This window comes from Petaurus breviceps, unplaced genomic scaffold, assembly GCF_028583685.1.
Source record: "Petaurus breviceps papuanus isolate PSGF00001 unplaced genomic scaffold, PetGlider_PUasm1.0 76, whole genome shotgun sequence".
Classification (NCBI taxonomy): Eukaryota; Metazoa; Chordata; class Mammalia; order Diprotodontia; family Petauridae; genus Petaurus; species Petaurus breviceps.
Genome location: NW_027186473.1, coordinates 1,897,772 through 1,913,359, shown reverse-complemented (window position 1 = coordinate 1,913,359; position 15,588 = coordinate 1,897,772). Strand labels below are relative to the sequence as shown.

Genomic DNA, 15,588 nt, shown 5'->3' with positions numbered 1-15,588 from the left:
TGTACTTGAATGAAAAAATGTGAGAAGCAGAAAGAGAATGAATACTGAAGTATCTCTCTACTAAGAACTCACTTAAGGTTCACAATCATCTTACTTGGCTCTACAGACTAATATTCCAATGTTTCATATATTCATAGATGTAAATTGTCAAAAAAAAGCTTCCTCCATGCTAGTCAATATTTCTTGTTTATAGTAAATAATGAAAGGTTTTTAAGCCTTTGTACAAACCGCTAAAAATGATTAATCACTAAAATACCAGTCTTCCCACTGATTTTAAGGACATTTTTAACAGTAAAAAACATAAAGTCAAGTTACTGTGGTTATTTCACAAAGGTCTCTATTTTAATGACCATGGATAGTTAGTTACTATATTTAAGAAGGTAAACAATGATTCTACATAACACCAACACATTCTTGTTCTAATGCAAAGAGGTTTGGACTAGATATAAAAAGGACTCCTCTAGTTTTGTCACTAATCCACTATGTGTTCTAAGGCAATTATTTACATTATCAGACCAAATGCAGGTTATAACTTTTCTTAAAGTTGTCTTGTATAAACTTCATGTGAGATTAATGCCCAATAATAGTTTCCAAGAGAGAACTTTTTATTTTCTTTCAAAGAGATCTCATTTTAGGGATATATCTTATATTCAGGAGTCATTCCATGTTTGGATCAGTGATTTATGCTTGTTAATCTTTGTAATATCTGTTCCACTCAACTTCCAGGATTTGGTGGAAGATGAAATGAAATAAAACATAAATAACACTTTTTAAAGAGTATAAAATGTTACATAAATGAAGGGTGTTCATAATTTTATTAACTAATGAGCAGTAATTATTCCAGTATCTAAGCTATTCCTGGTAAGTATTTAAGGAAGTACATTAACTAATTTAGGAAAAAGGGACTTCTCATAAGGGCATAGATACTAAGGTTAAATGATAATCTCAGCAGTGGTCTGGAAAACAAGAGTATTAAGAGTACAATCACATAGGTAATTGTATATAACAATATAGTTATTTGCATATTGTCTCTCTTACTAGAGACAGGTGGCACAGTGAACACAGCACTGAACTTAAGAGACAGTAAGCCCTGGGTTCAAAGCCAGCCTCTGACACTAACTAGCTATGTAACTTTGGGTAAGTCACTTAAAACTCTCACAATCTCAGCTTTCTCATCTGAAAAAAGGGAATAATGAAACATCAACCTCTCAAGGTTGTTGTAAGGATAAAATGAGATATTTGTAAACTGCTTTGCAAATCTTAAGGGTTCTATAGAAATGTTAACTATGATTATTGTTATTGCAACTATGAAGAAAATTACCTGAACCTTGCTCAAATTCAGCAACACTTACGGGTCATTCAAATACAACTGAAAAATCTTGCAGCCTTTAGAAGAGATTGATTAAAATGTGAAACTATTTGCATTTCTATTAGGCACTTCTACTGAGATAGTCAACCTGTTAGAATTTAGTTTTTGTGAATGAAAAAAAAAGAAATATAGTATAGTTATTTCTAAAATGAAAGAGTTTCAACTTAACAGAAAAGTCACCAAATCTAATAGTTTTGAATGCTATTAAATGTTTATTCACATTTGGGCAGGACCAACTGAACAGTTTACACACTGGCCAAAATACATACACACCATATTAATAAATAAATAGCTATCTTGCTAGCCAATAATAATTTAACTGTGGTACCTGGATTTAAGACAGAATTCATTTATTGCTCTGACTCCAGTGATGAAATTATTCTTGGTGTACTTTGGTCCATATTCCCTCTTCTTAAGAACTGCTTTAACTAAAACCAAAAGCAAACAGTAAAACAAACCAAATATACATTTCTTAATGACAGGGAGCTGTAATTCCATTAGTGTGGAAATTAAAATTACAATTTCTCCATGCCTTATTATGGAATGGTGTCATGAAATGCTATGGTCACAAAAATCCATTACCTGGTAGCCAGGCTTCTGGTGATGAGTACTTCTAATTTAGCTATATTTTCCAGTGACAGAAACATCACCCATCTCTATTCCCATACTAGAAGCCTTTCCAGTTTGGAAAAACCTGCCAGAGCTTGTGCTTCCCTCTTATAGCTTTTGAAAACTCAGTCATCTCCTTGTTGTGAGGCAGAACAGGATTTCAGAAGAGAATCAATTATATACACATAATTAAAACAACACATTTGAGGATTATTACAATGCAGTTGGGCAGTAATGTGTAATAGACCTAAATATTCCAATAACATTCAAAAATAGGCAACTTTTTCCTAATGTACTGCATGTAGGGTCAGAAAAGAAGAAAAAAATCCTCCTAAATTAGTGGATGAGAGGCTCTAGAAGTTGAATGGGAAAGCAATCTTTTATTATCTCTGAAGTCTGTTATCTTTTACTTAAATACAGCACCAAAACAACTTTGCTCTAATGCATATTATTTTGTCAAATCTAAACTGAACCCATACAGCATACTTTAAGACTACCTGAAAACTAATTAGAAGTTTCAACTGGAAAAGTAACTGGCTAACATTTATGGTAATCAAATATATCAAACACAAGCTCTTCATTCAAGTCTTTTCTAATCTAATGCCTTACCATGCCACAGAGATGACCCTGAGTTCTTGAAAGCTATGTCAGCCAAGCACAAGCTCTGCAGGTCCTACTATGCAAAGAAGGCTTTGATAATGGTTCCTGAAACATTTAAATTAACTGATGCAGTGTGAAGTGGTAAGAACTAGGAGAATAATGTATACAATGACCAAAATAACATATTTCAGAAAGACTGAAGAACCCCTATCAAGGCAATAACTAGTCATGACTTCAAAAGACTAATGATGCAATATTATTTCCACCTCCTAGCAGAGGGAAGTAGTGGACAAGAAGTACAGAATGAGAAATTCTGTATATGTTTTTCAGATACAACCAAAATGGGTTTTTTTGTTACAAAGGAGAGGTTCAACTGGTGGCATGGACTCGTTAAGGGAAGTTAGTAGGCAGTAATAATAAGACCAAAAAAAGAAGAAAGAACTATCATTGAAACATTTAAAAAGTACAAAGAAGAAAGCAGAAGGAAGTTCAAAAAGAGATAGACAAGCAAGGCAGTTTTGTCACTTTAAAAAAATATGTAATAGAAACTGATAGTTTCGTACATAATCCTTTTTCTTTTATAGTGAAATGTTCGTGCTTGTGATGGTTAACAAGTTTATAAGAAAAAACAAAATGTAATTAAAAGCCAACAGAACAAAGAAGTAGACTGCATCTGCTTTCCAAGAGTGGTTTTGCTAAATGGAAAGGCAATAATCGCCAGTAGCTTGGCAACTTAGTGATTAGTTTTCTGATCAAGGCAACCCATGAAATAAAAATACAAAGTTGTCATCAGTCCTAAGGAGCCCTTGCTACTTCTTCAGGGCCTGAAGCACAAAGGCAGAAGAGAGTAGAGGGCACCAAGAATCATAGGTTTGAGACTACTCTCCATGTGAGATTCCAGTCCAGTTACCAGTGAGTGAATGTATTACTGAATTAACTTAATCATGTCACGTCCTATCACTTGTCTCTTGCCAAAGTTTCTGTTGAGTAGCTGCTGATCACAGATGGAAGTCTCACAACCTTGTTGAAAGGGTACATCAAATTACTGTTCTCGAAACTGAACTGGCCTCTCGTTGCAGCAAGGCAGCACTACCTAACTTCATTCCTTACAGAAGTTATTCAAAATCTCTTCCCACTTCAAATCACCACCCCCCATGTGAGAAAAAAAAAATCAGTTCATTTACTAGGAGCTGATTCTTTGCTCTTTCTCTTTGTCTCAAAATCCCTTAACATTACTTTCCACCTCTCTCCTCTACTTTCTGATAGTGAGGCAGCCTTTCTACTCCCTTTTGTAGGCTAGCCAGGCATGTCTTATTTTGTTTTAAATCTGGTGGAGGTATTCACCAAAATGAAATAATTCCTTCAATTTTTTAGTATCCCCTTCCTCTAGCCCAGTGACTCCAGCATATATCATAGAAAGAAATCTAAATATTGGATTTATTTCTAAAGTAAACTATGCGAGTCTTCTGGATTTTAACACGTGATTTGCATGATGCTGGAGGCTCACTTTACTTTTACTTGTTTTTAGATGTGTATATTGTAACTTAGAATATTTTCATTCAGATTAGAAGAGAAATTGCTGATAGATATATGCATTAGTCAATCAAGTATTTATTAAGTACCTGATATATTCTAGACACTACCTAATAAAAAGACAAAAAGGTAACGGTCCCAGCTTAGTGAAAGCATATATTCTAACGAGGAAAAACAACACATACAGATATAAGTAAATAAAAGTAAATACAAGGTAATTTGGGGGCCAGCAGGAATACACCAGATGCTGGGGTGTGGGTGGGATTAGAAAAAGTACTCTTATAGGAGGGAGCACTTGGGCTGAGCTAAAGGAATCCAGTGATTCTAAGGGCAGGCAGTGAAGAAAGAAGATTTTTGACATGAGGAACTCTTGTGCAAAGGCATGGAAACAAGAGATAAGACTGTCATGTGAGGAACAGCAGCCAGTTAGGTTGGATTGTAGACTGCATAAAGCTGGAAAGAAAGATTGCAGTGAATTCGATTGTGAAAGGTTTTAAAAACCAGAGATATTCCAAAGGCAAAAAGGAGCCCCCAGAGTTTTTTGAGCAAGGGAGTAACCCAGTCAGAATTGTATTTTAGTAATCACACTGGCAGTTCTGTGTAGGATGGATTAGAATAGGTTCAAACTTGAGGGAGGGAGACCTCATACAGACTAAGAGACTAATACTACAGTGCTGGGGAGAAGTGATAAGACCTGAACTACAGTAGGGACAAGTGACGAGTGACAAGGAGAAAAATGCAAGAAACTTGGGGGGAGGGTAGAAATAGATAGGAAGCAGGTTGCAAAAAGCATGAAGAGTTGAAAATGACACTAAAGTTGAGAACCTAGGTAACAAGAAGAATAGCAGTGCACTCAAAAATAGAGACATTAGGAAGGAGGATAGTTAATAATGGGGTGTTTTTATCTCCAATGAATTGGAAGAAAGGAAAACTTTTAACAACAACCACAAAATATAAGAAGAAAATAGAAATAAATCATACATTTACCTCTTACTTGGAGAGGTTCTTGTTTAATAAGTGGGGTTTGGAGTCCAAGGCTGGTATCTGGTACTGTAAATTTCAAGAGTTATTTATGTTCATGTAGAGATATATAGTTATTTTCTGTCAAACTTACAAACTCACGAAACAGGTTTTAAAACATCCTATCATAAATCATAATTGTAAGACATGGCAACATTTTTACTGTTAAATACAAGTCAATTCTAACTTATTGCTTACATTTTCTAGCTACTGAAAAAAGCATTTCCATATGGCTTTTCTAGCTTATTTCTGCCAAATACCTGGCACTGACACTGTCCAGTATGGTGTCTTAAACAATAGTTAAGTATCAGAGTCAATGAGAATATCAGTGAAATGGAAACCAACTACATTTTGTATATATTTCACGTAAAGGATCTAAGATTTCATTGGTGTGGGTACTTCTCTACAAATTTAGATTGTGATGCCTTCCTTCTTCACCAAAGCTCAGTAGACTCCATATCTCATCTGCTGTGACCAAAATTTTTTTCACCTAGTAACCACGTTTAAAATATGTGTGTGTATTTGTATGTATATGCATATGTATGTATGTATCCTTTTAAATGAGTATGAATTTAGTTGAAAGATTGTTTGTTTGAACAATCAAGCTCTGAGTGATCCATTACACCAGATGTGTAACAACTGGGACAACTTGTCATTTTTATTATACCTAATTCTGTGTAAAATTTCAAAAAATAAATGGGAAAAATAATTCAATACATATTATTTTACACACAGTATTTTGAAACATGGAAAGCAAGACCAATCTCCTAAGGTGTTTTGGTTTGATATTTTGTAAGGTGGAATTCTGTTTTAATAAGGTTACATGATGGCATCTTTAAATGTAAGTAATCATTTATATTGAAGCAAAAATGATAACTGTTGGCATTTTACATCAAGTTGAATAATATGCCCTACTCTGTAATCTAGTTATATTGTAATTAAGTAGTATTTTTAGTTAGGAGTAGCACTGTGTAGTGGACAGAGCACTGGCCTTGGGAGTCAGGAAGTCCAGGGTTCAAATCCTCCCTTTGAGACTGTCTAGTTTGTGACTATAAGCAAATCACTTACCTGAATCTTAGTTTCCACATATGTAAAATGACCCTCCTCACAGTTATTATGAACCTCAAATTATGCATTCTATATAAAATCTTTTGAAAACTTTAATGAGCTACATAAATTTTGGGTTTTATTACTTAGAGGTTATCAGAAGAGCTAGTCTGTTAAGATATTTATTTTAAATAATTTGACTTCTTAAAGGGAAAAAAACCTTAATGTTTCCAAAACTTATCTCTTTCTCTTAGATCACGTACAATTGAAAAATGCTGGCATAAGTTTCTGAGAGCCCCCTCCTTTCTAAAATAATCAAAGTTTTTCAACCAAGTCACGTAAAATGAGTTTCTCTTAGGCTGATATTTCTAGATATTCTACTCATTACCAACTGTCAAGTTGTAGTCACTAATTATAGAGTGTTCTGAATCACAAGCCAGAAATGCTATTAAACAGCTCAAATGCATGTATGAATACTTATTCTGCACACCACCTTAATAAACTTACACTGCATCATCATCAGAATAAAATCCTTATGATTTCAATAACTAACTAGACATTCTAATCCATGAATATCTCCAGACATTTTGTTTTATGCTCAGGCACTGGATGTTTGCCACACATCTGCTGTCATTAGGAAAATTAAAACTAATTTTATTGAAATTTAAATCATCTAAGTGCTCCTAAAAAACTTGAAAATTCTCTAGTAAGTCTATGTCTCTTAATGAGAAGCTCCTGACTTTACCATGTGGTTTGAATTATTCAAAAGTAAAATATTCTCAAAATCTTAACTACACAAATTATCTTTCAATCAAACAATTATTCATTTGCTGCCCTATCTTGTGGCTAACAAGGTCTAATTTGATCTGAGCAAGATTTCATCAAAAATTGAGACCTGAAAGTAAACAAGCATTCTGATCTCAGTAAGGGGGAGGGGGGGGAGAATTCCATGGGGTTCATTTCCAAATACTGAAAACAGTAACAGCTCCAATCATATCTACCCATAACAGTATTATATTTTTCAGTGTTAATTATATCACTTCCTTCACTTCTCCACACTGCTAATTAATTTCTTCCTTCTGCTCTAGTTAACAGTGTTTTCTTGTCCCATTCCTATGTAAACAGAATAGAACATTTTTCTAATTTGTCATCATTTCCACTTCTAATCCAGTATTTCCCTCAAACCTTGTCTAAGCAAGGAGTTCTCAATCCCTATAGTAGGCAAAGTAAGAAATTTAATTAAACTAAATCAGGAAAGACTTAGGTAAGCCAAAAGAAGGCATTTCCTAATATAGCCTATTCAAAGAGTACATAAATTTTCTTCAGAGATCTTAATATAAAAAAATGTATACATCAATCTGCTTACAATAGACTGGCTATAATCTTATTTGAGGGCTTTAAGGTTTCTATTATTCAAAGGACTTCCAAGAATATGGCTTTCTAATTAGAAAAGTCAGAAAAAGAATAAGTCCCATGCACGATATACTGTTTTTTCCTTCCTCGTTATATATCTCTAATATTTACCAACATTCTTCTGTAACTGCAAAATTTTTCTTAAAATAAAATGGAGATAAAATTAAGAGATGAGAGAGTAATATAATAAGAGGAGACAGGAAGAGACAGAATAGGGTAAATTATCTCATATAAAAGAGTTAGGAGAAAACTGTTAAAATGGAGGGGAAGAACTGGAAGCCAAAAGGGAATGGTAAACCTTACTCTCATTGAATTTGGCTTAAGGAGGGAATAACATACACACTAAATTGGATATCTTACCCTACAGGAAAGTAGGGGGAAAGGGGTTAAGAGAGGGGACGATAGAAGGGAGGACAGATTGTGGGGGAGGGTAGTTGGAAGCACACACTTTTGAAAAGGGACAGGGTCAAAGTAGAAAATAGAATAAGTGGGGGGCAGGATAGGATGGAGGGTAAAATAGTCAGTCTTTCATAACATATCTGAAGAAATGTTTTGTGTAACTACACATGTACAACCTATATTGAACTGCTTATGTTCCCAGTAGGGGTGGGTGACAAGGGAAGAAGGGAAAGAATCTGGAAATCAAAGTTGTAAAATGAAATGTTAAAAAAAAATTATTATTATTATTATTTTACATGCAATTGGGAAATAAGATATACAGGCACTGGGGTACAGAAATCCATCTTGCCCTGCCAGAAAGTCAGAGGGGGTATGGAGGAGAATATAAGAGAGAACAGATTGGGGGAAGGGGTATTCAGTAGGATCGCTATTTGGGGGGTAGTTGGTAGGGGAAAGACAGGGAGAAAATTTGTAACTCAAAACCTTGTGAAGATAAATGTTGAAAACTAAAAATAAACAAAATAAATAAAATAAAATGGAGAAAAAGCATGAATCCTCAAAATGTCATTTCAGAAGGAAAATTTTCCAACACTATCTCCTATGTTGAGAGCATTCAACTACAAAAATAATTCTTAAAAAATTTATATTCACAATGAAGACCAGTCAAAGGAGACAGGAAGGGATGAGGGTACAAGTAGAAAAGTTAGCATGGATTAGAAAAAGGACAAGCTCTTCACCAACAATTGGGGTAAAAGAGGAGAAAATGAGGTAATGTATCAAGAAAATTTAAGTTGTAGAGTAAGGAAGAAGGAACTCATTAACTGGACTATTTTTTTCAATAAAATAAGATGTGAGATCTTTTGCTGACAGAATGAGAGAGCAGGAGGTATAAGGAGAGAAAAGAAGGTTTGAATAGTCTCTGCAGAGAATAGGAAAGAATCTGAATTAATCAGTCAACTGGCAATTATTAAGAACCTACAGTGTGCTAAGTACTAGAATTTGCCTGGTGACAGTAAGGAACCAGATGAGATTAATAACATAAATCTGTAATGGACCCAGTCAAACAGATGGCTATGTGTGATTTCTTCTAACACGCAAGTAGGAGCAAGGAAAGCATATGGTGGGCTTAATCCAGGGTTGGGTTCAGCAAGATAGGAGCAACATGAACACAAGGGAGCAAGAGATTCTATAGTAGAAGACAGTAACTATGGGGCCAATATGGGAAAGGAAAAAAGTGAAGTCAGAGTAGGGACAATGGCCTACAAGAGTACTGAGAGATGGAAGTGATTCAAAATCAGAATAAAAATGAAAAATATGTGTATAAAGGGTGAGGCATAAAGACGCAATGCGGTCAATAAGGCGGTTTCAGAATTCTTGGTAACAAAAGGTAAAACACTCAGCTGATAGTTGAGATCAAAGGTGTACTTTGTGGATCAGGTAGGAAGCAGAAGCAGGTCATGAGAGCTAAGGAGACTGAGTGAGGAACTGTGAAGCCAAAATATTTGAAGTCCCCTATTATAATGGCAGGGGTTGGAATGGAAAGGAAGACTGTGAGTCAGGTACTGAACTCCTTGAGAAAAGGAGAATAAACTACTATTAGAAGTATATAATAACAAATAGTACTATCAGTATTTGAACTAGGTGATATATTTGGATACAATGAACCTCAAAAGAGAAAAAGCTGCTGAAAAATAGTAACAGAGGGAGGGTATGGAAGTAACCATCCTCCCCCCGTTCTTCAAGTCCATCATCCTCGCTATGGTCTCTCCATCTTCTCCTCAAAGTCTTGACACTTGGACAGTTAAACTACGTACCACCCTATAACTCCTTCATCTTGGCCCCATTCACTCCCTAACAATCTTCAACAGAAGAAATCACAGCACTAAACTGGCTCAGTGTTCCTACAAATTCTTGTCATCTAACCTCAACTAGGCGCTCAATGATGCATAACAAAACTTTTATTCTCCTTAACTCCCAAGACTCTCCTCAGCAGCAACCAAAGCCTTCTCCATTCATCTTTCATCAGATCTCTTTATTTCCTACTTTGCTAGAGACCACCCACCACTCCCCAACTCCAAGCTTCAAAAACCATCCACAGCTTCATTTACTCTCTCCTTTACTCCTATCTCTGAAAAAAAGGCTCTTCTTCATGCCAAGGTTAACATGTGCCCTAAACCTATCTATATAGTCTCATCTCTTCCAGGAGCCTGCTACTCTAATCATTCCTTATTTCTCATCTGCACTCTCTCCTTGATGCCTACAAGCATGCTCAGGTCTGCTCTACCCTTAAGTAATTTTCATGGCACCCTGCTATCCCCTCAAGATATATCACCCTGTATCTTTTCTCCTCTTCACTGCCAAATTTAGGAAAGAACAAGCTATACTGGCTGTTGTTACTGCCTTACCATCTACCCATAGCTGTGAATATTTGACTACTCCTCATTCTCCCTGTTTAGCCACACTCATTTTCAATCTCTTTGGCAGCATTATAATCCATATGCTGATAATGCCTTAGGATAGGTATGACTCCAACTCCAGGTTTCTGTCCTGGGCCATCTTCTCTTCTTTCTCTACACTCTCAGAGATTTCAAGAGATCTAATGGGTTCATATATCAGAACTCTCAAATCTACACAGTCAGCCCTAACCTCTCAACCTTCAAGGAACTACTGAAAAAAAGCACCTTGCTAAGGTAAGATCATAAAACCCACATTCCCCATTCTCCTGGAATTTATGATCTAGTTTTGGAGACTGGCTAATCCATAGAATAAACATTCAATAAATGTTACTGACAAAGTTTCTTACAATCTTCCCTTCTATCATTTTTATTACTTTACAATGGAATTAATAACAATATAAGATAGCATTAGAAACTGCCAAATGACTAGTATAAGAAATAAGCTCTACGTGAGTCCAGAGACCCTGGGAGGGACCACCTGAGAACTGCACACTCAGATTCGTTCAACCACTATGAAGAGCCTACAAGGAAGACTCTGTGTGCTAGGAGCAAGGTATATACAGATAAAACAAAAACTAGTATTTTCTCTTGAACAGATTACAATCTACTGGGGAATACATTTAAACAGATATGAACAATATGGTTTGAGAAAAGAGAGAACACAAACAACTAGAACTCAGAAAAGAATTATTTTCTAACAGGTAGCAACTAAATTCAATCTTGAAGGAAGCTAAGGATTCTAAGAGACAAAGGTGAGGAAGAAGACAGACTCCAGATATTCAAGATAGCCTGTGTAAAAGTAAAGAGATAGGAGATGAGGAATTTGAGGGATAAGAAGTCTATTCAACTAAAACAACGTACTTTAAAGGAAATAACATGAAATAACTTTGGAAAAGTAAACGAGAGCCCAACTACCAAGAAGTTTTACACGGAAAAAAGGACCTGAGTTCAGACTTGAAGGAAAGGTATATAAAAGAGTGAAGAGGAAGATATTCCAGGAAGGAGGACTATACAATATATAACAAAAGTTCAAAGACAAAAAAGCATCCTGGCAACAACAAGTAATCAATGGCTATTTCCTTTAAGTCTGCAAGATATCTTTGCCAGGGATGTCTAACTGGTGAAGCAATGAGTGGGAGAGATTTGGAGGCACATAAGCCTTCCTTGACTTGCATAGGGTTAGCCCTAAAATGAAGGGGATAGGTGAGTCTCTGTGGTTTCCTCAGTCCCCTTCCCTGCCAATGGAAGGAAAAGGCCAATGCTCTTCTTACTTCTTCCTAATTAATTCTACTAAATTTCTGACTTAAGCCTAAGGCTTAAGGTCACTAAGAATACCCTCAATAAAAGGGAGACAACTTCCACTAAAGAGAAAGAATAGGGCTTCCTGCTCCAATGATAAAACTGACCACAAAAATCACATCACTTGAACCGTTCCAGTCCCTTACATACAGAGAGAGGAGCGCCTGTCCACTGGGACAGCAGTCTCCCAAGCGCTGTGGCATAATCCCAAAGGATAAATTATCCACAAATCAGAGAAGCAAAAGGTGGGGCACATATGTATCTCACTGCCTGTGATAACCGATCATGAGGCTTGTCTCTATAACAACTTATACCACAACAGTCACCCTTTTCACCACAAGGTCCTAATTTCTCTCCTTATGAGTTAAGGGCAAGGCTCCCAGGGTAGTTATAACCCTACCAACACCAAGACACTCAGAGCAGCATCTATATAGATGCCACTGGAAAAAATCCCACACAGCATAACCACCCCCTATGCCCCAGATCATGTGGTATCTGCAGCAGGACTTCACTGCCCCCTCTCTTTCCCCTTTTCATTTTATTTGACAAAACGAATTCCACAGGATAAGGGAGCACAGATCAGATGCAATCTGCAATGAAGACCTCTCTACATTACCTATTCCCCCCAAACCCACACTTCTTCTGAACTTCCCTATCTTCCCTTCCCTTGCCGTCAAGGGCGTCCTTACAAAGTATAAGGTTTCCAACCCGGGCATCACCTCAAATTTCTCACTCTAACCCTAATTACCCAGTCAGATGTCAGATTCTCTCAGTTCTCTCTCTGCAACATCTCTTGAATTTCATTCCTGTCCTCATCACCTTTACTATTACAAATGCCTCTAATGTGTCTCCTTGCTTCAAGTTTCTCCCCTCTCCTAGTCATCTTCCACACAGCTACCAAGATTATTTTCTTAAAGGACAGATATGACCAAGTCATTCCTCTACTCAAACTCCAGTGGCTCCTTACTAATGCTAGAATCAAATATTATTTCATCCATTTTAAATATCCATTTGTACATAACTTTCAAAATGCACATACTGGGGGAGGGGGAAGCTCAATTTTTTTTTACACTGAGGGGGGTGTGCAATCAATAAATCTTGCAGACTCCTGCACCAAGGGAGTTAACCTCCAAAATGCTCAAATATGAGTGCCCCTTGCTGGAAAAGCACACAGTTTAATAGAAAGAGTGCTGGTTTTGGAGTCAGAAGCCCTGTGTTCAAATCCTGACTCTGCCATTTGAGTTCTTGTAGAGCCCTGGGCAAATTACTCCACTTCTCTGGGCTTTATCCTCCTAATCTATAAAATGAGGAGACTGACCTATATAATCTTTAAAGTCCCTGAAGTGTAAAGTCCTGGCAACCTGGTCTGCCTTTGTGACAGATTTAAAAGTATTCAGAGAGAATGAAAAACAGCCACTGGTCCTGCTAGTTTCCTTCCCTTATTCTCGCCTCCCCAAAATGCTCTCACACTTACAGAAATAGAGAGTGTTGGAGAGCCATGTGCCCTCAGAGATTGTTTCAAGAGGCAGAATCAAGAGGGCAGAGGAGCAGAAAGCAGGGCAGCTTCCCTGCTCCCCTCCATCACCACCCAAAAAAAATAAAACCCTCCTCCAAACAGATCTAGAAAACACAGCAAACCAAATTCTGATGGGAAAATCGCCCCCAAAAAGTCATAGTGAGTCATTCATCCAGCCCAGGTTAGCACATGGAAATAAAGAAAGCTATCTGGGGATCCTGGAGATGGTATTTGGCCAAGAGCACTCTGCTCACAGTGCACCAAGAGGAGAAGAGGTTCCAGATCCATACCGGAGCACTGCAACCAGTGCCAGCTGGAACCTTTGTGGCCCACTACTCAGCTGCAGGTCATAGATCCAAAGTAGACCCGCACCCAGAGGAAGAGGCTGGCTCAGTGTTGTGGCCCTAAGGAGTATAAGAAGAGAGTAGCAAGTTCAGAAGCAAGCAGCAGCAGTGTGGCTCAGAGCAGGGGTCTCAGTTCCAGCTTCTTGCCCAGTTTGAAGCCTCTAGAGAAATAATCAAGGCAGGAATCCCAGATCAAAGGAGAGCCTGCAGTTCTGTTGCTCTGAACCAGCAGACCTTTCCAGCTGGCCAATGGTGGCTAATTCTATTGCTCAGATCCAAACTCAGGTGAGAAATCTGCAAAGCTCAGACAAGGGGGAAGCAATCAGATTTTTCACCAGATCAGAACACTGAGAGATCTGATAATTTACAGCCTGGAATTTACAGTCCCTGAAATCCTGGAATAACATATCTCTTAATATCACAACAAAGCAGTAACAGAACCAGCTCAGAACTTCCCTCCATAAGTGCACAGATGCTGGCTCTAACATCAAGTCCAAAGTCAGGAAGTGACCTAGAAGAATGAGCAAACCAAAAAGAACCCAACCATATATAGCTACTATAGTGATAGGGACGCTCAAGAGAGACGCAGAAGAAAGTAACTCTAAAACATCAACAAGCAAAGGTCCAGAGGAAAACACAGCTTGGATACAAATCCAACTGGAATTCCTGAATGGATGAAGCAAGAGTTTAAAAAATTTTTTATCAATGAAATGAGAGCACTAGAGGAAAAAAACTAGAACAGAAATGAGATCTATGGAAGAAAGAATTTGAAAAGCTACTAATAGTTTGGCACAAGAAGTATATATCTTGCTCTAGCAACAAACTCCCTGAAAATTAGAAGGGATCAAACAGAAGTCAATTTCTACATGATTAGGAGGTATGAAATAGAAGCCAGTAACTACATGAGACAATAAGGAAATTAAGTCAAAAAACTGAAGAAAAAAATAGAAAACAACATAAACCATCTCATAGTAAAAACAACTGGCCTGAGAAACAGATTGAAAAAAAAGTAAGAATCATCAGACTACCCAAAAGCCATGACCAAAAAAAAAGAGCCTAGACATTGTATTTCAAAAAGTCCTAAAAGAAAACTGCCCAGATCTCTTAGAACCAGAAAGCAAAGTAGAAATAGAAAGAATCCAACTCCCAAAAAAACCCCAAAATGAAAACTCCTAGAAACATCATACCCAAAATCCAAACCTTCCACATCAAAGAAAAAATATTGCAAGTAGTCAGAAAGAAAGAATTCAAGTACTGATGAGGCACAGTCAGGATGACATAAGATTTAGCAGTCACCATTATAAAGGAATAGAGCATTTAAAATACAATATTCCTGAAAGCAAAGTATATATAGGCTTATAGTCAAAAATAACTTACCCAACAAAACTGAATATAATCTTATATGGGTGTAATGGCAAGCACAGAAGTAGTTCACACCTTGTTTCAGGTATTGAATTAACATCTTGTTTCAGTTCAAGTTTCTTTTGAGCCTTGTATGTCTGTTAAGAAACAGAATGTGTGAACCCCACAACTTGTGAACCCTAGAACTCATGAAGTCCTGTAACAGGAAGGGGAAGAGCTAATGACCATATATAAGGAGAGGCCCAGGCTACAGACAGCAGAATTGAGAAGAGGGCTCTTGTGGTGGCAGAGTCAAGGAGAAAACTTGTGGTATCCCAGCACTCTGTTTGTCTGCTCTATCTGTGCTGATGTTTGGTTGTGATACTTTGTACAGAAGCCCTGAAAGAGGATTTTCTTGTTGTATATTTACAGAACTCCTGGAGGAGGGTGTCGGAGGTCCTGGGACTTTACTGATGATTTGTGCTGACCTCTTGGACCTTGTTTGTGGGTCTGTGTTTGATTTCTATGTTGATGATTTGTATTGAGTTCTCAGACCTTGTTGGTAGGTCTGAGCTGATTACATAGGCAGATAATGAATTGATGATGGTGTCAGCAATGTGCATGTATATTATTGTGGCTCTG

The 15,588-nt window shown here is 37.1% G+C and overlaps 1 protein-coding gene across 2 annotated transcripts in view; it reads right to left on the bottom strand.

Annotated features, from left to right (window-relative positions):
- The window catches only part of SLC30A9 (solute carrier family 30 member 9), a 76,949-nt gene that overhangs the window by 51,813 nt on the left and 9,548 nt on the right, over positions 1 to 15,588 (bottom strand). The window contains exons 3-4 of one of the 2 annotated variants that reach the window (XM_069105154.1): positions 5,099 to 5,161; positions 1,698 to 1,797 (exon numbers count right to left, since the gene is read on the bottom strand). In XM_069105154.1, the coding sequence (XP_068961255.1) occupies positions 1,698 to 1,797; positions 5,099 to 5,161 (163 nt within the window). The remainder of the gene's footprint in view (positions 1 to 1,697; positions 1,798 to 5,098; positions 5,162 to 15,588) is intronic. The other variant, XM_069105155.1, reaches the window with a different exon arrangement.